General features: G+C 40.4%; 1 protein-coding gene and 1 pseudogene across 2 annotated transcripts in view; one reads left to right on the top strand and one right to left on the bottom strand.

Moving 5' to 3' along the window:
* The window catches only part of PLCL1 (phospholipase C like 1 (inactive)), a 451,746-nt gene that overhangs the window by 34,402 nt on the left and 393,669 nt on the right, over window positions 1–23,675 (top strand). The window contains exon 1 of one of the 2 annotated variants that reach the window (XM_002712372.6): window positions 11,804–12,053. The exons of the other annotated variant lie outside the window; for it this stretch is intronic. Coding sequence (XP_002712418.1) covers window positions 11,811–12,053 — 243 coding nt within the window. The 5' untranslated portion in view covers window positions 11,804–11,810. Of the gene's footprint in view, window positions 1–11,803; window positions 12,054–23,675 lie in introns of those variants that run through there. 2 annotated transcript variants of the gene reach the window in all.
* Window positions 12,467–23,675, bottom strand: part of LOC138849126 (protein SPT2 homolog pseudogene) — a 281,484-nt pseudogene continuing 270,275 nt past the window's right edge.

The raw sequence follows: 23,675 nt of genomic DNA, 5'->3' as shown, positions 1-23,675 counted from the left end.
ATGGGAGACCTGGAAGAAACTCCTGGCTCCTGGCTCCTAGCTTCGGATCTGCCCAGCTCAAGCTGTTGAGGCCATTTGAAGTATGAACCAGCAGATGGAAGACCTCTCTCTCTGTCTCTCCCTCTCTCTGTTTATAACTCTACCTCTCAAATAAATAAATAAATCTTTAAAGAAAAAAAAGTAAATAAAAGGAGTAAGACCTTTAGACTTACAGTCTAAAGCAAAGGCTGGTACACTTTAAGAGATGAATCAATGTGGTGTATTAGGACAAAAGTTATCAATGGGGCTTATTGTGGGTTTTGGAAAGGTTTTCCAAAGATGATGTTGAACTGAATTTTAAAGAGAGAATAATGATTAGTTTGGTTAAGAGAGGTGGGCAAAGCGTTTCATGTAACTAGATGTGAAAGCATGAAATAGCATGTGGTATTCAGTGGGCTTCAAATAGACTCAGCCCTAGAGTATAAAAGGAAGAGAAGTAGAGTTGTCAGAGAGAAGGCTGAGACATAGATAACAGTCATGGCCACTACCTTTCTCTGAAGGGAGGAGAGAACTTCCACTTTGACTACGACCTTGTCTAAAAAAGAGTGGAGTCGGCGAGCTCAAAAGGCTTCCATAGCCTTGGCAACTCATGACAAGAGCCTAGGGTGATTACTGATGCCATAAACAAGAGTGTCAATTTGTTAAGTCAACATCAGGAGTCACTGTGCACTTACTCCTCATGTAGGATCTCTGTCCTTAATGTGTTGTACAATGTGAATTAATGCTATAACTAGTACTCAAACAGTATTTTACACTTTGTGTTTCTGTGTGGGTGCAAACTGTTGAAATCTTTACTTAATATATAATATATAATATATATAATATATAATTTTTATCTTTACTTAATATACTAAATTGATCTTCTGTATATAAAGATAATTGAAAATGAATCTTGATGTGAATGGAATGGGAGAGAGAGTGGGAGATGGGAGGATTGCAGGTGGGAGGGAAGTTATGGGGGGAAAAGCCATTGTAATCTATAAGTTGTACTTCGGAAATTTATTAAATAAAAGTTAAAAAATAAAAAGTCATGGCCACATGTGACAAAGAGCCTGTACTCTATTCAGCTGGCATTGGGAAGTGAATGAAGCTTAATAGTGATGAGTCAGACTTGTAATTTTATATATCCCTTTAGCTATTGTGTAGAGAAAGAATCAATATTAGAACATAACACAGGGTCACTATAGTGGAATTAATTGATATTGGGTGAGAATTTGAATAAATAATCCAGAAATAGATTGAAGTGCATGTGAGAATTTAATGTATGACAATGATAACTTTATTCAGTGAGAAAATAATAGATTTTAAAACCAATTATTTATTTATTTGAAAGGTGGAACAACAAAGAGAGAGAGAAAGAGAGGGATAGAGAGAGCTTCTATATGCTGGCCCAAAATGACCACAATAGCCAGTACTAGGCCAGGCTGAATCCAGGAACTACATTCTAGTCTCTCCTGTGGGTGATATGGGTCCAAGTACTTGGCCATCATTTGCTGCCTTCTCAGGCACATTAGCAGGAAGCTGGATCAGAAGCAGAGCAGTTGGGACTCAGACTGGCATTCCTGTATGGGCTGCTGATGTCACAAGTGGTGGCCTAACCCACTGTACCACAACACTGACCCCTGACAATAGATTATTTAATGGTGTTGGCATAAATAACTGTTGATTTGGAAAGAAATAAAAGTATATTCCCATATTACTTTTTAAAAAGTTATTTAAACACACACTTAAAACACTTACACACAATTAAAAACACTTGTATACACATATAAACCAAATTTAAAAATAAGTTATACAGAGACCAAATGCTTAATTAAAAAAAAAAACCAGTAATACAAATCTTCAAGAAAAAAATAGGAATTACATACACAATCAAGGGTAGGAAGCTGCTTCTTAACCAATACCAGATATCCATAAAGTATAAAAGAAGAAACAGACATATTTTGTCATATGAAAATTAACATAATGTGTAGTCAGATTGCATAATGAAATCATGAAGCAATAGTTTTGGAAAAATACCATTAATTCAGATGACATAATAAGGACATCATTTCTGTAATATACTGACTGGGTTCTCTGGGAACCATGTAGAGTTAGGGGTACAAAAGAAAAGGAAGAGCTACTAGCCTTGATACCGTTTGACTCAGTCAGTCCAGGGGGAGTTGTGAGGCAAATGTCTAGGGCACACTAACTGGAAATGGCCCAGAAAAGAAGAGTGTGCCCTCAACTATCAATGCCCCTCTCATTCACTGGCCATGGGCTACCCCAGGAAGTGTGTGATATTGGTTTAAATGTTGAAGTGGCCCCCAAATAAGTGAATAGCTGAAGGCCATCTGTGAACCATGATTATTGCAACTGGAAACTGAATCCTTTATTGAAGTAGGATCTGAGTGTAGCGACTCCATTTTGGCCATGGAACTTTACAAACTGAAAAGGAAAAGGCTTCAGATCCATAGGAAATTGGGAAAAGTATATGTGCAGTTTACCGAGACCAAGTCCAAATGACTAGGAAACATTTGAAATGATGTTTAGTAATCTGGAAGGTGAAAATTAGCAATGAAATATATGTTTATACATAATTTTAAAAGATTTATTATTTTTTTATTTGAAAGTCAGAGTTACACAGAGAGAGAGGGAGAGGCAGAGAGAGATAAGTCTTCCATCTGTTGGTTCATGCTCCAAACGCCCACAAGGCTGGAGCTGCGCAGATCTGAAGCCAGAAGCCAAGAGCTTTTTCCGGGTCTTCCCATGTGGGTGCAGGGGCCCAAGGACTTGGGCCATCTTCTACTGCTTTCCCAGGCCATAGCAGAGAGCTGGATCAGAAGAGGAGCAGCTGGGACTTGAACCAGCACCCGTATGGGGTGCCAGGACAGCAGGCTGTTGCTTTACCCACTGTGACATAGCGCTGGACCAATATGTTTATATTTTTAACACTGGCAGAAATCATAAATTAATGAGAGCTATAATACCTATTAAGGTAGAATTTGAATTTTTGCCGTTCTTTGGGAAAGCTGTCTGACATTATTAAAATTAAAAATATGTGTAGCCTTAGACTAAAAAATTATCCTGGGAATCTATCTGAAAGGTAAAACCACTGATTCATGTGAGCAAAAATGATTATTACAACATTGTGTGTAGTGTTGGAAAACAAGAAATAAATTGAGTATCCAAAAGAGGGCAATGCCTGAATGAATTTATTATATAGCCACAAGATGGAACTCTTATTTGAAAGAATGAATAAGTATCTATATTACAGATGAAGGGTGTGATTTTTACCAGCTACTGTTGAGAAAAGGAGGATGCTAAAGAGTGTATATAAAATTATCTCTCCTGCCCCATTTCTTGCCCTCTCTTCCTCCTCCTATAAATGAAACAGTGACAAAACACACTTTGTTTGTATGTATATGTATACATATATGAATATTAACTTGAGTAGCCCTACAAGAGGTGAGGAGGGTTGATGTGGGTAGAAGAGGGAAGATTTGTGTGAGACAGGTAAAAGAAGATAAGAAAAAAAGCGCGCCAATTGCATGCATATGATCACACTTAGCTATAATTTCTAAATCTAATAAAAAGGGCTTATAACAAAGGTTGCTTTCTTGCTCATATTACATATCCTTGGTAGACTTGTTTCAGCTCTGGTCCTTGCTACTTTCACTCAAGGGTCAGTCACTATCTAATGAATGATTACTTTGGCGTCAGAGAAGATGAAATTTAAGTTTATGTTGCTTGTTACAGCTTTCACTGGCCAAAGCAAGTCACATGGCTGTTCCTGTTATCAATGGGATAATGATGTGTAACCTTCCTTCAGGGAGTATCAGTGAACATTTATTCCCCAGAGTATAAAGATATACTTTGGGGAAGAAGATGTTATGACCACACTAGTGAGTGTTAATGATTGTTGTGCATGGAGAACTAAGATGGAAAATAAGAGAAAATGTAGTATATGTGCTACTTTTTACAAGTATAAATAAATATTTTTCTCATCTATAGAAACAGAGATGCTCCTCTTGACTTTAATTTACATTTTCAAGAAACAAACTGAGTCCAGATATTTAAGCCATGTTTTGAAGATAGGAAATATTAAAGTAGGTGAAAGGGTAAAAATCTATTTTAACTATATATTTCATTTTTCTGAAATTGACAATTCACAACAGTGTGTTGGGAAGTGTAGCAGCCATCAAAAATCAGAAAACATATTCCCTCTTTTAGAAATGATAGTCTAGGCCGGCACCGTGGCTCACTAGGCTAATCCTCTGCCTGTGGCTCCAGCACCCTGGGTTCTAGTCCCAGTCAGGGTGCCGGATTCTGTCCTGGTTGCTCCTCTTCCAGTCCAGCTCTCTGCTGTGTCCTGGGAAGGCAGTGGAGGATGGCCCAAGTACTTGGGCCCTGCACCCACATGGGAGACCAGGAGGAAGCATCTGGCTCCTGGCTTCGGATGGGTGCAGCGCACTGGCCGTAGCGGCCATTTGAGGGGGTGAACCAGCGGAAGGAAGACTTTCTCTCTCTCTTTCTCTCTCACTAACTCTGCCTGTCAAAAAAAAAAACAAAACAAAAACAAAAACAAAAACAAAAACAAAAAAACAAAAATGGAAATGATAGTCTAAAAATAATAGTGTTTTGTGCTCCTTGCCCAGAGTTTAAATATTTGCTCATCCAAGAATCTCCTAAATAAATTCTATTTGTAGCTATCAGTTTGGTTATTAAAATCTCATTTTGGTTAGAGGAAAACTTGAAGAAAAGATCTACAACCTCTTGTTAGACTAACTGCGCTATTGTACAGTGTTCATTGCTTATTATCCTACTTCACAGGCTAAATTAATTTTCAGTACTACATTGCTGCTTAATGTTTTAGATGTTTCCTATAACATGCTTTAAACAAATCTTTCATAAGCAATTGTGACATTACCTGAACTCATTCACCAGTACAATTTATATAGAACAGAGAATGGCAAAAGTCCCAAGTGTGGTTCCACAGCTCTTGTTCCTCCACTGTGGGCAAAGAGTAGAGGTAATTGTTTCCATGGTGGCCTGTATGATTTAGAGAGGGTGGGAACTTCAGGATTCTAACAGGAGTAATGTCAGAGCAAACACTGGCAATCCAGCTTTCACCAGATCCCACCATATGGGACCTTTTTTTCTTTTTTTTAAAGAAAGAACTCGCTTTTTAAAGCTCCTCATTTTGGAAAGCATACAAACTTCTGCATTGTGTTTAACATAAAAGCTGTATACTTGATCATGTACTTGGAATAGAAAAGGGCTTACAAAAGAAACTATAATTCACTTGTATTTTAATTTAAATTATGATTTTTTGTTTGTTTAAATATTGCACTCTTCTTTCTCCCAAAAGATTTGAATTAGAATGCAAAAAAGACGTATCGGTAAGGTTTACAAAAGTTTGAGATTAAAACATCCTGACCAAAGGAAAGGAGTACATTAGAGAAAGACATATGATGTTTTCTTCCAGTTGGTCCTATGATACAATAAAGCATTAATACACTCCATGTCTTGGCATAAATTTCAGGGTAAGAACCACACCAGTAGGCAAGTGAATTATGTTTGATGTGAAGCAGATGCCACCTGGGATGCCCACAAGCCATACTGGAGTGTATGGGTTCAAGTCCCAGCTCTACTCCCAATTTCATCTTCTGCTAATGTGCACCCTGGGAAGCAGCAGGTGATGATGGCTCAAGTGGTTGGGTCCCTGCCACCTATGTGGGAGAGCTGGATTGAGTTTCACGCTCCTGGCTTCTGCCTGGCCCAGCCCCAACTCTTGTAGGCATTTAGGGAGTAAGCCAGTCTGTCTCATTGTCTTTAGAATAAGTAAAAATAAATAGATTTGGTATGTACCTGGGATGGGGGGACCTACTATATGAGCATATTTACTTCCATATGGAAAGTGTCAGACATCAGATATGTGTTTGGTTTGAAGAGGTTTCTATTGTACCTAGAAAAGATCCCAGGTGCCAAAAAAAAATAGAGAAACAAGTCTTCATGGGGCCTTGTTGGCACTATTTCAGTGGTACTTTTCATAAATGCCTCTATGGCTTCTGGATCAGTGGGGAACATAATCATCATGTAAGCTTCCATTCCAGGATCCATGTCAAAGTAAGTTAATACATAGAAAATAAATCAACACTGACTGTCTATTTTTTTTTTATTTTTTTTTATTTTTTGACAGGCAGAGTGGACAGTGAGAGAGAGAGACAGAGAGAAAGGTCCTCCTTTGCCGTTGGTTCACCCTCCAATGGCCGCCGCGGCCGGCGCGCTGCGGCCGGCGCACCGCGCTGATCCGATGGCAGGAGCCAGGAGCCAGGTGCTTTTCCTGGTCTCCCATGGGGTGCAGGGCCCAAGCACCTGGGCCATCCTCCACTGCATTCCCTGGCCACAGCAGAGGGCTGGCCTGGAAGAGGGGCAACCGGGACAGAATCCGGCGCCCCGACCGGGACTAGAACCCGGTGTGCCGGCGCCGCTAGGCGGAGGATCAGCCTAGTGAGCCGCGGCGCCGGCCACTGAGTGTCTATTTTTAAGAGACAGTTGCCTTATACATACAAACTGTTCCCAGATGATTGGCATGGGGCTGCTGGTGTTATCTTAGCCTCTGGTTCTCTATGGGGGTAATCTCTGAGGGGTATGTTAATAGACAGGCCTGGCATTCTTTTCTGCTTCATGTAGTAGAGATTTATCAATGTCTGAAAGAAGTATCAATTATCAGACACTGAAGAACATTGGCTATAATTAAAGACTTCTTGAGCTTTTTATCTTTCAGTACTTTGAAGATTAATTAAATGAAGGAATTTAGAAACAATTTTTTTTAACTTTTATTTAATGAATATAATTTCCCAAGTACAGCTTATGGATTACAATGGTTCCCCCCCCATAACTTCCCTCCCACCCACAACTCTCCCCTTTCCCTCTCCCTCCCCCCTTCCATTCACATCAAGATTCATTTTCAATTCTCTTTATATACAGAAGATCAGTTTAGCATATATTAAGTAAAGATTTCATCAGTTTGCACCCACATAGAAACACAAAGTGAAAAATACTGTTTGAGTACTAGTTATAGCATTAAATTACAATGTACAGCACATTAAGGACAGAGATCCTACATGAGGAGTAAGTGCACAGTGACTCCTGTTGTTGACTTAACAAATTGACACTCTTGTTTATGGCATCAGTCATCACCCTAGGCTCTTGTCATGAGCTGCCAAGGCTATGGAAGCCTTTTGAGTTCACCGACTCTGATCATATTTAGACAAGGTCGTAGTCAAAGTGGAAGTTCTCTCCTCCCTTCAGAGAAAGGTACCTCCTTCTTTGATGACCTGTAGAAACAATTTTTAACTTCTTATTTTTGTAGGACTATTATCATAGAGTTTAATTGATTTTTATGTTTTAGTTACTGAAATTTCCTCCTTTCTTTCTAATGTAAGCACCAAAGGAATACCTTTCAAGAAAGAAATGTTGACTTTTAAGAGGACACGTTTCAGTTTTGCTTATCTTTTATTGACTTTGTATGTATTTGCTTTAATATTTATACTACAAATTACCCTACAAGTTCTGTTATCTTAAACTAGCAAACCAAAATGATTATAATGTGCACTGGAGAGGGTTGTAACTAAATATAAGGATGCATGTGACTCAACTGAAAATGCCATACTCTTTTTTTTTTTTTTTCATGTTCAATGCATCTTTGAGCTCATCAGGAGATCTGGTCCTCAATATCAAAATATTTTGTTTTATAAGTTGATACATAAGAAAATAAATGTGTTTCCTCACAACTAGTGAATCTTTTTATAGTCTACATTGATGACATAGAGAGAATACTGATGTTGAGAGAAGAGGTCATCATGGCTGATGTGAATGGTCTCATATGAGGGAGCGATTCTTAAGTCTCCAGGACAAGCACTTGACTTGCATCTTATGAGAACTTTCTGTGGCAGGAAGAACATAGGCTTTGACATCACTGACTGGGGATAAAATTCTGGTTCCATCACTTTCTAGTTGGCTCTGATTTCTAGCAAGGTACTTTGATCTTTTGATTCTTGGTCTCCTATCTGTAAAGAGGAGGTCAAGATTTTTCATAGACGATTATTTGGTATACAGAAAACAGTTATTATAGAAATCACTCCACTGTGGTTTCCTGGTAGGATATGGAAAGCTGTCTTTTTCACTGGATTTGTTTCAGGTTTAGGGTTCTAGAATGACTTTTTTTTGGATTGGAAGGACTACATTGATATTTATGTTTTTGGTCAGATCTGGTATTTGATTCTGGGCAAATTTGTGAGATATTGCTAGATTCCTATCAGTTTTTTTCTAAGTCTAACTCCTGATTTGAAGTTACTCCGATTTTTAAGTGTCTTCTAGTTATGCAATGGCTTGCTCTGGATCTGTTTTGATTTCTGCTTTAGAATGGAATTCTAGGATGCTAGGCGATAAGTCTTACCACACGGGCAGTGACAGAGCCATTTTTCTTTCTCAGAGTGATTATTTTTTATCTAGTTGGAGGACAGAAAGGTCTTCTGTCTATAAATGTTCATGGAGTGCCTTCTCTGCCATGTATGATTCTGGGACCTAGGTATACAGCAATGAATAAACTTGAGAAAGTTTTTTGCGCATCTGGAGATTAAATGCTACATTGCAGCGAGGCATTGATTAGGGATAAGTATGTCAGAATATATAAGTAAACATTTTCATGGATTCACACCGATAAAACAGAATAATAGGGGCGACTTGGGATTTGTGATTGGAGGTCTCTCTTAGGTGGTAACATTTTATTTGCCTACTAATTATTCTAACCCATATCCTATTTCTCCTAGTTCCTGCCTATTCCCAAATTCTAATCTTCCAATCTGGTGATTGCCACTATGACTTGGTGAAAAGTTGGGAGGGGAATTATGAGTGACATATTTTTGGAAAGGAAGATTGTTAATGGGGGAAGAAGGGTTTGTATGTACCCATGCCTGCTGACTTAGTCAAATCAAGCCAATTTCTTCTTTCAGTCTTTGAGTTGGGCTACAGAGCAGAATCTGTCCCTGGGGAGGAGTATTATAAGTTTTTTTTTGTTTGTTTTAAATCGCAGATGCAAGTATCAGAAGAAGCCTTTTGAGATTATGGTAGAAGACAGTAGTATGAAAGACTTGCTAGGTCAGGGTTCAATTATTTTCTCAAAGCAAAATGAATTAGACAACCTTATGAACTGATGCTCAGAGCAAAGAATTGAGAGATGAGTGTGTGTGTCTGAGAGAGATTGTGTGTGTGTGTATCTGTCTGTCTGTCTTCACCTGATGGTGAGAGGAGAGGAGAGGGAAGGCTGCTAAGGGAGGGAAGAAATAAGTTCAACTGGACACTGCCTGGTTGAAGCATAAAACATTTTGCAAATTTTATGCTGTACTTTCTGGCCTCTCTTTTTGAAAGATTACTGCCTTAAATGTTAGTAAGGTGATGTTAATTTTAGCATTAACAATAATTATAATGTTTTATGAGCCTGTAGGATAGGAAAGGCTTGTAAATGATACAAATATAATGGAATAAGATAATGAGTGAGGTAACTGCAGTTTTGCATTTCTCAAAGGACAACACAAGAATGGAATTTTTATTAGAGTATCAAAGAAAAACGAAGCACTGACACCAGTTGTAAGAGGGAAGTCAAATGTATAATAGTTGAAAATCAAAGGAAAGCTGATAGGCTAAAATAGGTTGTATCTGTGAGGACAGACAATAAAACTATTTCCTATATAACATAGATGGGAATTCCCTGAACTAACGGAGATGAAGGTCATGTGTGGCTGGCTTAAGTCTGAGCACCCTTTTGTTTCCTTTCTCTGGGTTATAAAGCCTCTGTTTGAAAAGGAAACTTTCATTGAGTTTTCCCTCCTATCTTTAGTACAAGTTTTCAGGAAAAAGAAAAAAAAAATCATTTGCTCTGTAGAATGCAGTTCTTAGACTCTCACTAGAGGGTGGTGTTGTTTCTAAAACCAGAGGTCACCACTAATCCAAAGTACATTCACTGCTGCGCTGCGTTTATGTTTAAACAAAAGGTAAAGTCCAACCTCCTTAGCCTCCCCTAGAAGTTGGCAAATGCCAAATCTGAAACTTTCCAACGGCCCAATCCAGTTCTGGCTGTTTACAACCCCAGAGGAGCCAGGTGGAGTGGTGAAGAGATCGCTGGAGGAGCTGGGAGGCAGATTCTAATTTCAGCTCTTGCAGTCACCTGTGGACAAGCTGGCTGGGGCCTTCGCTTCCATAAAATAAAAAGGCAGCTCGAGACGATCCTTAAATCATTAGGCATCTGTAAAATTCAGATATTCTAACAATGTTCGGATCTAAAAGGCTGAAGACTTTCTTATCCTCTTGGCCAGACTGAGAAACAAAGTCTTAACTTACTAATAATTAAAATACATTTAACGTTATGTGAAGTTTAACATAGATTCTACTCTCAAAAACGCCTCTAAATTAAAACGCCAAGTCTTCCCTTCTACCAGAGCGCCTTAGAGCCTTGCTTTGCACCTGAGCATTCTGTGGCTAATTTCAGCGGTTTAATGTGTCATGGGAGGATCTCTCTATTCTTGGGCACTAGCTTGCGGGAAGGGAGCAAAGTATGCTTATATAGGATTAGAGAGAGGAGGTTTCACCATCGTCAGATAGGGACGTTTTAAGACAGGGACTGACCCCCCCCCCCCCGCACCTTCTATTTTTCTGACTTCCCTCTTATCTGTGCTTTTTAAAGTCGTTCTCCAGGTGGATTGAGTTAGCTCAGTTGCCTTATATCTTCCGTCTTTCTGACTCCCTTTCTTGGTCACATTTATTCACCCTGCGGAGTGAACTTTCACGGAACCTGAAGCAGAATAGGGAACTGCAGGGTCCCAGCAAACCCTAGCTTCTCTCTGCATGGGCTTGGCCTGTGGTGAACCCCTATCCAAACGAAGCTTCATTCGGGCACCCTGTGCGATTTGACATTGGTACGCCACACCCCGTTTCCTCCAAGCCGCCTTGTTTTCGCAGGGAAAGGTTTCCTTGTCCCCACCTCCCACCCCTCCCGGGTTTCGTTGCCTCTTCGAGGTCTGAACTTCCTAAAATACTGCGGGGCGCCTGCGGGGGCGCACAGGCGCGCGCGGCACCGAGGGCCCGAGCCGCGCGGGGCCGGCTCGCGGCAGCCGAGCGCGCCCCATTCTTGGCGCTGCGGCACACCCCTCCGCAGTGAGGATTGGTCGCGCCGGACCCCTCGGCGAGGCGAGGCTCCTGAGAGGCCCACACGCCTGCCAATCCCCACGGGCTGTCAAAACAAGTCTTCCTCCTTGTCACAACAGAGCGGAGTGGAGGCCGCCGCCGCGCTTCTTGGGGCCGCCGCGCCGCGGTCGGCGGGCAGGTGGCGGGTGCACCCGCCCGAGTCGCCGGGTTCCGGCCCTTCCAGGGCTGCGCGCGTCCCGGCTCCGGAGGCCGCCTGGCCGGGAGCCCGGTGCCTTTTGTCTGGCGCAGAGCGGGCGTTTGCATCACGTTTCGGATACATCCCTCCGCTTTCCTCCTCTCCAGCTCCTTCCCGCTCACATCTCCTCCCCACCCCCCGCTGCTGTGCCCCGCCGGACTGCTGGCCTCCGGGACCCCCGCCCGAGGACATCTCTCTGTCCTGCGATGGCTCCTCTCCGGAAAGTTGCTACCGCCGGCCGGTGAAACAAAGTCTGACGGGGCCGCCTCCCGGGGCAGGAGCGCACCCGTGCCCAGCCGCTGCTGCCGGGAGTGTCGTTCCTCCTCGGGGGCCCTAAACGAGACCGGCCATGGCCGAGGGCGCGGCCAGCAGGGAGGGTCTGGTGCCGCTGGACGTCGCCGGGAGCGAAGACGACCCCCGAGCGGGCCCGGACCCTGGCTCCGTGGACGCCGCGGCAGCCGCCGCTGGGGGCCGCCTGAGGGACCGTCGCAGCGGGGTCGCCCTGCCGGGCGCCGCGGGAGCCCCAGCAGACAGCGAGGCAGGACTTCTGGAGGCGGCACGGGCGACCCCCCGGCGCAGCAGCATCATCAAGGTAACGGGAGCCGACCAGCGCCTGGAGCGCCGGGCGCGCGGTGTGGGTGGTGGGCGGATCGGGGACTGGGCGGGATGTGTGATGTCCCGAGCCGGTGCAGGCTCTGCATTGTTTTCTCACGCCTCCTTCGCCGCCGAACCTTCCTTCCTCGTCCGGAGGTTCCCAGACTCCGCTCTTGGCCTTGAGAGTCAGCAGTGACTTTTATCCCCGGATAGCGGAGAAAAAGTTCCTCTCTGCGTCTTTGCGGTTTGATGGATGCTTTCGCGTATTTTCTCTGCAGGCTCCACTAAGCCGTGGAGAGAAGGAGGGCAGGGAGGACTCAGGATAAATGCAGACCCTCAGGATGGTTGTGTACTGCTCTCGGGCGAAGGGTTAGTGTTTCCTGCACAGTAAAGGAAACGCATAGCTTACTCTCAAGGGGGAAAAAAAATCCCCTCCAGACTCGAACGGTCCCGAAATCCCAAGGCGCGTGAACTTTGCCGGTATGCAGGTAGTTTTGGGCGGATACTGAGAGCGCCTAGTTTTTGCACTGCAGAGAGCACAACTGAAAAGCAGTCAAACCCCAGGCTTCGCCCTTGGTGGCTGCGGTTACCACCACATCCCCGGGAACACGCTTCCCCACCCCGGACCACCCCACAGGCTCGCTCGCTCGCCTTTGGCAGGCGATTTGTAAACCTCTGGCATCTCCTATGTCTGTCGGCCTTCCATCTGGGGTTTGTCTTTGAGATTTCGTCTTTTGGGTGCATGACTTGGAGCGGAAAACCCTTGCACAGACTGTGCACAAGGGATCAGCGTTAATGTATGTGAGTAATGATGTACATGTGAGTTTAAAAATCGATTTTGGTCACTGTCAGAAACTATATATATATATGTACATATACACATACATTTTTTTCAACGGTGAATGAAAAATGAACTTAGAACTGCTTACTATACAATTTATTGGGTGTGCTCACCCATTCAAAACCCTTGTTCCGGTTTAAGCAGTGTAACCACTCCATAATGCACCTCTGTTTCACAAGCTGCCAGTGCCAGTGTAGGATGCACGCAGAGCACACCCACCTAGCTCCAAGCCTGGTCCAGGCTTTTTCCCCAACACTGACACATGGAATTTAAAACCAACAGGGAGATTTCTGTATTATAAAAAGAGTGGGTGATGATTACTAATGACTTGTAGTAGTTTCTATAATTCTGTGGCTCTTTGGTTATGTGAAAAGGAGTGTTCTACTCCAGGTATGAATTTGATTAAAAGGGAAATAAGCATTTTTTTAAACCTACAAGTCAGAAAGCATATTGTTTTGAAACTTAAAAAAATCGCCATCAGGAAATACATATATTTTGGATTCTAAGATATTGATACTACATGTGATCCTGTATGTGTGTGAAAATAACTTAAAATAGGAGGGTACTTCATAAAGTCTGTTTCTTGTGCAAAAATTTTTGAAATCTATTCATTTTTCATAGTACTATAATACATTTCCATGAATGTTTTTAAGACCCCCTTATATACTCTTATAATGATAAAAAGCAGTGGGCCTCTCTATAATGTAAAACATAATGAATTATAAAGAATATATGAATTCTTATAACTTTTAAATGATATTATGATGGTTTGTGTTCCCAGAAGCATTGTTCTGAGTAATGGTGCCTCTTTCATTTAGAAGCTTCTTTTTGTGACTGAAAAAGCAGGAGACAATGGAATATCAGCTTGATCTTTGCTCTGTTTAATAGTGAATTAAATAGACATTTCATAAATGACCTTTAAAATTAAAGATACTAGAAAATGAATTTTTATTTCAAATTAGATTTTACTGAAAGGTAATATATACATAGGATTTAAAAAAAATAAAGTCAAATCTTGCATAAGAGAATGAAGGGAAGCCTCTCAGTCATTCTGTACTCCCACACTCATAGCTGTTAACACTTTATGTTTTCTTCCAAAACATTCCATGCATATATAAGCATATGTATTTATACTTATCTGTGATGAACTATTGAAGCTCCTGATTTACACAATAAAATCTGTCTAGAGCTTTATAGGCCCTATACCTTCGTATTTGACTCAAACAGTTGTGGAATTCCTGGAGGGTTGTTTAAGGTCATCGTCTTGAGCTAAGTAATCTTTGAGGATAATATGCTAGGGCTTTGGTGGGTAGCTGTCATTGGGGTCTATTCCTGGAGGCTTTTATTTCCTTTCAAGGTGGAAACGAGGCAGGTGGGCTCCATTCCATTTCCTCTCTGAGCTCAGGAACCTGTTGACATTTTGAATCTGCTGCCCTGACGTTTGCTCATTTTAGCATGGTAAAAATGAGTTTCTAAGAAAAGTTTAAATCATATAAGGGATACATAACACGTGTTCTATAGTGAGAGAAAATTCAGTCTTCATAGTTTTGCCAAGAGTTCTTTCTATTTGACACTGAAACACACAGTAAAGAAAGGTGTTAGTACGTTTTTGTATTGAAAACTGCTAAATTCCATTCCAAGTAGCCATAGTACAGGAGTAATTGATATTTATGATTCATAACTCTAAGCTACTGAGAGGTTGTAAACCATCAAATATTAATTTATTTTCAGCTTAATTTATGGTATTATTTCTATTCTAATTATTTTAGTGCTAATTCTCTATTAATTAAAGTATTATGTAAATCAAAATAGTGCATTCCTCTATCCTGCCAGAAAACAGACTGTCTTATATATTAATAAAATGAATGTTTTCAGTCAGTTTTCCCTCCCTAATTTGTGAACACATGAATTTAGTTGAGAAAATAACGTCTTTCTGAGCTAAATAAAACAATGAATACACATATCGGTAAACATCTTTGGAAAGTCTTCTTTCTACTACCATTATGCTTCTTTGCCTACATACCAGGTGCTAGGTTTTCAAAGATTTAGTGTGAGAATTAAACTAGGTTCTCTTTAACCTGTATGCTTTTTCCCGTGTTTTCTGTGTGATTGTTTTCAATAGCATTGACATTGATAAATGCTGCATGTTTTTTTGTAAGTGAATTGTTATATATTACAATAATGCAGTTAGGTCCATTTTACTTTCTTCCTGATAACTTTTGGTTTAAAATAATGTTAGGTATGTATAGAATCTGTAATATCTAAGTTAGGTACTAATCTGCATTTGAATATATTTTCAATTAAGAAATTAGATCATTTATCTGTCATGTACTTGATATCAAACTTAAATTATTTTAATATTCAAGATTATAGTTTACAGTTCTATAACTCCATAATGTTCTGGAAATAGGAAGCAGTGTGGCTTATTCCCTATACTGGGTGATGGGAACTGAGATACATAGATGGTTTAAAGATAGATGATTTTTTCTTTCATTATATGTAAATACTGATGGGCTCTATTTTTCTCCATTTCCTTTTGATTCTACTAAGTACAAATTCTCTAGGCAAGGAAGAGTAGATATTGAAATTGAAATATTGGATTTCATGGACATGATGTATGGGATGAAGCTTGGAGTTGAGAGTGAGGTGCTAAGACCTGTACCAAAGCAGCTAGGCAATGATGAACTTTGGTGTTGTCTTTATCTCATTATTGTATATCATGTCCAATTTCACTGTCATGTTCATTGCAAGGCTGGTGTCATAGGCACACCTTGAGGTATTCTCACTGAAATAAAAATTCTGACTGTCTTCAGAGAGGCAAGGGGGAATGAGTTCACATTAAGTGCTGCCTGCTGTGAGTCAGGTGCTAAACTAGGAGCTTTCGTACATTTCATGCTTAATCCTCACAGCAAACCCTCTCAAGTAGGGAAGGGAGGGACAGAGAGCTGCTCTTAAAATGTGGAATCAGCATTCACAGCCATGTAGAGCTTGTGCTCTTATGCTGGCTCTCAGATGCAGGAAGGCCATGATCCACGAATACTTCTATGTCAGAAAGAACCTGAACTGTGACAGAAGATTTGCATATTGGGTTTTAAGTCTTGTGAGGGTAAATTATCCTTTCTCTACCCTCCTGCCTCCCCCTCTCCTCCCTTACAGGGTATCTGGTGTTCAATGGCTTGAGAAAGGAATTATAACCTCTCCTGTATTTGGCAATTTTTTTTAAGTCTGTGCTGTATTTGAAAAGGTGGAGCAACTTGGCAGGTGCTCTGCTTGGTGTCATATCTGTTGTTGTATACCAAGCCCACTCCCCACCCTGCCCCTGCAGACAGTATAGTTTGTGGAGGACTGTGTTCTCTTTTTGATTGAAACACAGATGGAACAAATGCCTGGGATATAGGAATATGTATGAATGAGAAAATTGGGATGTCTTCATTTGAAACTTCAAAAATTTTTATAGAGATAGTTATAAAGGAAAAATACATGTGATTGAGAAATTATGTAAAAATTTTTGACATACTGTGAGTTATGTAGGTTTTTATAGGTTGACCTGTGAATTTATCAAAACTTAATAGACTTTTTCCTTCTTCTTTTTTAAAAATATTTATTTGTTTCTTTGAAAGGCAGAGTTTCAGGGTTTCAGAGAGAGAGAGAGAGAAAGAGAGTGCCTGAAACAGCTGGGGCTAGTCCATTCTAGAGCCAGGAGCCTGAAACTCCAACTGGTTCTCCTGCATGAATGGCAGGGGCCCAGGCATTTGAGTCATCTTCTGCTGTTTTCCTAGGCACATTAGCAGGGAGCTGGATTGCAAGTGGAATAGGCAGGACTTGAACTGGCATTTGTGGGTTACTGGCATGAAGGCAGCAGCTTAACCTGCTGCACCACAATGCTGGCCCTGATGTTTTTCCTTCTGTACTAGTATGTGTTGAAAGTTCAGAATAAACAGCCTATGTATACATTTTGGAAAACAACCTGACTATACAACAGAGTTGCCAGCCTTTACTCTAAAGGGTGTTGAGTCTGTCCTGGTGGCTGCAGTTGGGTTCTTCTCCTGAAAGATGATTGAACTGTTTCGGTAGCATTGGACCTCCTTTGTGGATTTGGTTTATTATCCCAGAAAATTCAGTTGGATGTTTACTTTCTCTGAAATTGCAACAGAAGTGTGGTCATATTTCACCTTAGAAGTGTTTGCTTCAGGCACCAGCATTGTGGTATAGCAGGTTAAGCCGCTCCTTGTAGTGCTGGCATCCCATATGGGTACCGGTTCAAGTCCTGGCAGCACCACTTCCAATCCAGCTCCCTCTTAATGCACCTGGGAAAGCAGCAGAGGATGGCCCAAGTCCTTGGGCTCCTGTATTCACATGAGAGACTCAGAAGAAGCTCCAGGCTCCTGGTTTCAGCTTGGCCCAGCCTTGGTCCTTGTGGCAACTTGGGGAGTGAATCAGCAGATGGAAGACCTCTCTCTCTCTCTCTCTCTCTGCTTCCCTCCATTCTGCCTTTCAAATAAAATAAAATAAAATACATCTTTAAAAAAAGTATTTGCTTCATATTTTAGTGCCTTTCTGATGCAATATCCTATAGAACCTCTCAAGAGAATCAGAAATAAACTTTAGGTAGAGAGCCTGTTCCTACTTTAACAGAAGGTTTTAGAAGTGCCTTCTGGGCCACATGGCAGACTCATAGAATGACAAACACCCCAAACAGCACTCTGGCCTCAGAATCAGCCCTTAAGGCATTTGGATCTAGTTAAAAAGCCCATGAGAGTATCTCAGACATTGAAAGCCAAGACACTGTGGCAAAAAATGGCCTACATGAAAGATCTATGTGAGTGAAATTCCAGCAGAAAGAACAGGCCATCAAAGAAGGAGGTACCTTTCTCTGAGGGGAGGAGATAACTTCCACTTTGACTATGGCCTTGTCTAAAGAAGATCAGAGTTGGTGAATTCAAGAGGCTCCCATAGCCTTGGCAGCTCATGACAAGAGCCTCGGGTGATTACTGACATCATAAATAAGAGTGTCAAATTGTTAAATCAACAACAAGAGTCACTGTGTACTTGCTCCCCATGTAGGACCTCTGTCCTTAATTAATTCTACTATGAGAATTAACAGTAAAACTTGTCTTCAAACAGTACTTTATACTTTATGTGTCTGTGTGGGTATAAACTGTTGAAATCTTTACTTAGTATAGAGTTGATTTTCTGTATATAAAGGTAATTAAAAATGAATCTTAATGAAGAATGGGATGGGAGAGGGAGTAGGAGGTGGGATGGTTTGGGAGTGGGAGGGTGAGTATGGGGGGGAAGAACTGCTATATTCCAAGGGCTGTACCTATGAAATTTATATTTATTAAATAAAAGCTTTCTAAAAATAAAGTGCCTGCTGACTGTGTGCTACTACTGTTATATTAGAATTTACACTGTTTGTTTTACTTTTTGAAAAACATACTAAGGTTAAAAAGTATAAGTGAATTATATCCATTGAGAGATTAAACACACGTTGTGATTAAGACTGAATAGTTGTTTCCCCAGCCTTTCCCTTTCTACAATGGAGAAAACAGGTAATTAAATTTTGTACGGTAAAATGTCAATTGAACATTTGTTGCCAAGTAATACCTCAGGCATGGCAGGGTGTTATGAGGAAACATCAGGAGACAGCCAACTTTACTTTGACACCACTGAAGAAACAATCCCTTAACTGCTAGACAATACTAGAGAGCTGGTCAGGCAGTGACTGGCAGTTGCTTAATGACAGAATTGTGGTAGTCCTCCCTGCTGTTCCACTCCCTTCTGTTCTTCATTAAAAACTGTGAATAATAAAAATAATTCCATATTCAGAACCAGTATCCAAACTGAGATGCATAGCATTGTAATATTTTTAGAATTACTCAATTTAAAATAAGTAAAATTAATGCACAGGAATAAATTTACTTTTTGTTTCCCAATGGAATCTCAGCACCAGTAAATGAACCATTGGTTGTAAGATGTGGAGAGATTGGACTTTCAATCTAAATCTAAGGTACCCAGTAAATTTCATTATAGAAACTGTCAGTTCTGCAGAATCTCATTTTTGACAAGTGTTTACATATATATATATATATGGTTTATTTGTACATTTGTCATATCTTATTCACCTCTGTATCCTAATTCATTTCTGAATTCAGTTCCTATGATAGGATACAGTAGACAGAGTTTATTGTAGTTAGTGACTAATACTAGATTGATAATAACAATTAGGACCTAACAGCCAACATCCATAACAACAACATTTGGTATTGTTTTAAATATTGGCCAATGTATTGTGTATTTCAGCTAGTATTTGATGGCAACAAAATCATAGCATAACAAAGTATTGGAATAGTCTCTTGGATTTAAAATTGGTTTTGATTTATAGTTTTATTTGCAACATTTTGTCTTTAAGATATTATGTAGTTTATTTTCAGCAGTGCCATTTTCATTCATCCTTTCATAAATCTAGCTTTACATTGAGAAAAATAGAATTATATGTGATGTGTAAAAAAGAAGCATTTATGTTATTATCAATTCCAGGAAAAGAAAGGCAAATTAGTTTTATTTATTTTACTTCATTTGGAAGATACTTTTGGATTTTTTTTCCATAGGTGTAGGGATAAAGCAGGCAGAGGAGGTCATTTTTATGAAATGTTTGGATTTTTATATTTGTTGCCAGCTACTCTCACATCTTTGTCAATGGAAACAACTCTTGTAAGAGCAAGTGGATGTACTTGTGTTTTTTTTTTTTTTTTTTTTTTTTTTTTTAAGATTTATTTGTTTATTTGAAAGTCAGGGTTACAGAGAGGCAAAGGCAGAGACAGACAGAGAGAGGTCTTCCATCTGCTGGTTCACTTCCCAATTGGCCACAACGGCTGGAGCTGGGCCTACCCAAAACGAGGAGCCAGGAGCTTCTTCTGAGTCTCCCAAGCAAGTGCAGGGGCCCGAGAATTTGGGCCATCTTCTACTGCTTTCCTAGGCCATAGCAGAGAGCAGGATTGGACTGAGAGCAGGATTAGCAGCTGGCAATCCAACCGGCTCCCATATGGGATGCCAGCACTGCATGTGGTAGCTTTACCCACTATACCACAGAACCGACCCCACAAGTTAATTTTTTTTTAAATTTAGTAAATATAAATTTCCAAAGCACAGTTTATGGATTACATTGGCTTTCCCCCTGATAATTTCCCTCCCACTCGCAACCCTCACATCTCCCACTCCCTCTCCCACTCCATTCACATCAAGATTCATTTTCAATTATCTTTATATACAGAAGATCGATTCAGTAAATATTAAGTAAAGATTTCATCAGTTTGCACCCACATAGAAACACAAAGTGTAAAAATACTGTTTCAATACTAGTTATAGCATTACTTCACATTGGACAACACATTAAGGACAGATCCCACATGAGAAGTAAGTACACAGTGATTCCTGTTGTTGACTTAACAATTTGACACTCTTGTTTATGGCGTCAGTAATCTTCCTAGGCTCTTGTCATGAGTTGCCAAGGCTATGGAAGCCTCATAGGTTCGCCGACTTCGATCTTATTCCGACAGGGTCATAGTCAAAGTGGAAGTTCTCTCCTCCCTTCAGAGAAAGGTACCTCCTTCTTTGATGACCTGTTCTTTCCACTGGGATCTCACTCACAGTGATCTTTCATTTAGGTCTTTTTTTTTTCCCCCATAGTGTCTTGGCTTTCCATGCCTAAAATACTCTCATGGGCTCTTCAGCCAGATCCGAATGCTTTAAGGGCTGATTCTGAGGCCAGAGTGCTATTTAGGACATCTGCCATTCTATGAGTCTGCTGTGTATCTGCTTCCCATGTTGGATCGTTCTCTCCCTTTTTGATTCTATCAGTTAGTATTAGAAGACACTAGTCTTGTTTGTGTGATCCCTTTGACTCTTAGACCTATCAGTGTGATCAATTGTGAACTGAAGTTGATCACTTGGACTAGTAAGATGGCATTGGTACATGCCACCTTGATGGGATTGTATTGGGATCCCCTGGCATGATTCTAACTCCACCATTTGGGGCAAGTCCGATTGAGCATGTCCCAAATTGTACATCTCCTCCCTCTCTTATTCCCATTCTTACATTTAACAGGGATTACTTTTCAGTTAAAATTTAAACACCTAAGAATAATTGTGTGTTTGTGACAGAGTTCAACCAATAGTACTAGAACAAAAAAAAAAAAACTAAAATGGATAAAGTTTTACATTATACATCAACACTCAGGACAAGAGCTGATCAAGTCACTGTTTCTCATAGTGTCCATTTCACTTCAACAAGTTTCCCCTTTGGTGCTCAGTTAGTTGTCGCCGATCAGGGAGAACATATGATATTTGTCCCTTTGGGACTGGCTTAATTCACTCAGCATGATGTTTTCCAGATTCCTCCATCTTGTTGCAAATGACTGGGTTTCATTGTTTTTGACTGCTGTATAGTATTCTATAGAGTACATGTCCCATAATTTCTTTATCCAGTCTACTGTTGATAGGCATTTGGGTTGGTTCCAGGTCTTAGCTATTGTGAATTGAGTGCAATAAACATTAAGGTGCAGACAGCTTTTTTGTTTGGCAATTTAATTTCCTTTGGGTAAATTCCAAGGAGTGGTATGGCTGGGTTGTATGGTAGGGTTATATTCAGGTTTCTGAGGAATCTCCAGACTGACTTCCATAGTGGCTTAACCAGTTTGCATTCCCACCAACAGTGGGTTAGTGTCCCTTTTTCCCCACATTCTCGCCAGCATCTATTGTTGGTAGATTTGTGAATGTGAGCCATTCTAACTGGGGTGAGGTGAAACCTCATTGTGGTTTTGATTTGCATTTCCCTGATTGCTAGTGATGTTGAACATTTTTTCATGAGTCTGTTGGCCCTTTGGATTTCCTCTTTTGAAAAATGTCTATTGAGGTCCTTGGCCCATCTCTTAAGTGGGTTGTTTGTTTTGATGTTGTGGAGTTTCTTGATTTCTTTGTAGATTCTGGTTATCAACCCTTTATCTGTTGCATAGTTTGCAAATATTTTTTCCCATTCTGTCGGTTGCCTCTTCACTTTCCTGACTGTATCTTTTGCAGTACATAAACTTCTCAATTTGATGTAATCCCAAATGTTAATTTTGGCTTTGACTGCCTGTGCTTTTGGAGTATTTTCCAAGAAGTCTTTGCCGGTATCTATATCTTGCAGGGTTTCTCCAATGTTCTCTAATAATTTGATGATGTCGGGTTGTAGATTTAAGTCTTTAATCCATGTTGAGTGGATTTTTGTGTAAGGTGTATGGTAGGGGTCTTGCCTTATGGTTCTGCACGTGGAAATCCAATTTTCCCAGCACCATTTATTGAATAGACTGTCCTTACTCCAGGGATTGGTTTTGGATTCTTGATCAAATATAAGTTGGCTGTAGATGTTTGGATTGATTTCTGGTGTTTCAATTCTGTTGCATTGGTCTATCCATCTGTTTCTGTACCAGTACCATGCTGTTTTGATAACAACTGCCCTGTAGTATGTCCTGAAATCTGGTATTGTGATGCCTCCGGCTTTGTTTTTGTTGTACAAGATTGCTTTAGCTATTCGAGGTCTCCTGTGTCTCCATATGAATTTCAGCATCATTTTTTCCAGATCTGAGAAGAAGGTCTTTGGTATCTTGATTGGTATTTCATTGAATGTATAAATTGCTTTTGGGAGAATGGACATTTTGATGATATTGATTCTTCCAATCCATGAGCATGGAAGATTTTTCCATTTTTTGGTATCCTCTTCTATTTCTTTCTTTAAGGTTTTGTAATTTTCATCGTAGAGATCTTTAACGTCCTTGGTTAAGTTTATTCTAAGGTATTTGATTGTTTTTGTAGCTATTGTGAATGGGATTGATCTTAGGAGTTCTTCCTCAGCCATGGCATTGCCTGTGTATACAAAGGCTGTTGATTTTTGTGCATTGATTTTATACCCTGCTACTTTGCCAAACTCTTCTATGAGTTCCAATAGTCTCTTAGTAGAGTTCTTCTGGTCCCCTAAATAAAGAATCATATCACCCACAAGTTAATTTTAAAACAATACAATCCATCCAAAACAAAATAACATAAAAATTAAACTATTTTAGTGTGTGTGTTTAGTATGCAAATGGTTAATTTGTATTTGTAAATTTATGGAAGTGTGTGGCTGTTAGAGGCAAGGATATTGTGCTTTTCCTTAACTATACAATTTTGTATTCAAAAACTTTAAATACCTTAGATAAGAACAGCTTTGTTAATTCTTTCATGCTGACCTTTTTTCAATAGAATTTTAAAAGACAGTAAATGTGTATGAGGCACAAAGTCCAGGAAGTATGTACAGTAGGCAGAATTTATTGTATTATTTTTTTGGGATGATGTGGTTAGAAACTGTGCAACTGTGATATTAGCCAGTATTTAGGGAATCAGAGATATTTAATTCATGGCAGTTTCCCTGAGATACATTGAGGAAGATAAACACACAAAAAAGGCAAAAAGATGCATAAGAACACTTTACCAAAATTACAGTACAGAGCTCTGGAAAGCCAGACATGACCATGTTGTGGGCACTTTTCCCAAAGATGCAAGTGAGCACTGTGGAGAACTAGTGGCCCATCCAGAGTTAGCAATTGGATGCTTGCTTCAAAGAGAGAATCCAGTGGTCAGTTCAGTGTTAATCTAAGGAGTAGAAAAAACCAACCCAGAGGGGCCCTGCAGCATCCATGAGGCCATCCCCTAGGGAGAGCTTTCTCTCATCCCTCCTCCAACCCAACCCCAGCCAGGAAGTAG

This window comes from Oryctolagus cuniculus, chromosome 3 (genome assembly GCF_051225735.1).
Source record: "Oryctolagus cuniculus isolate XC-2025 breed Fujian yellow rabbit chromosome 3, ASM5122573v1, whole genome shotgun sequence".
Classification (NCBI taxonomy): Eukaryota; Metazoa; Chordata; class Mammalia; order Lagomorpha; family Leporidae; genus Oryctolagus; species Oryctolagus cuniculus.
The sequence above is the reverse complement of the archived record's forward strand: the minus strand, read 5'-3'. Positions and strand labels throughout refer to the sequence as shown.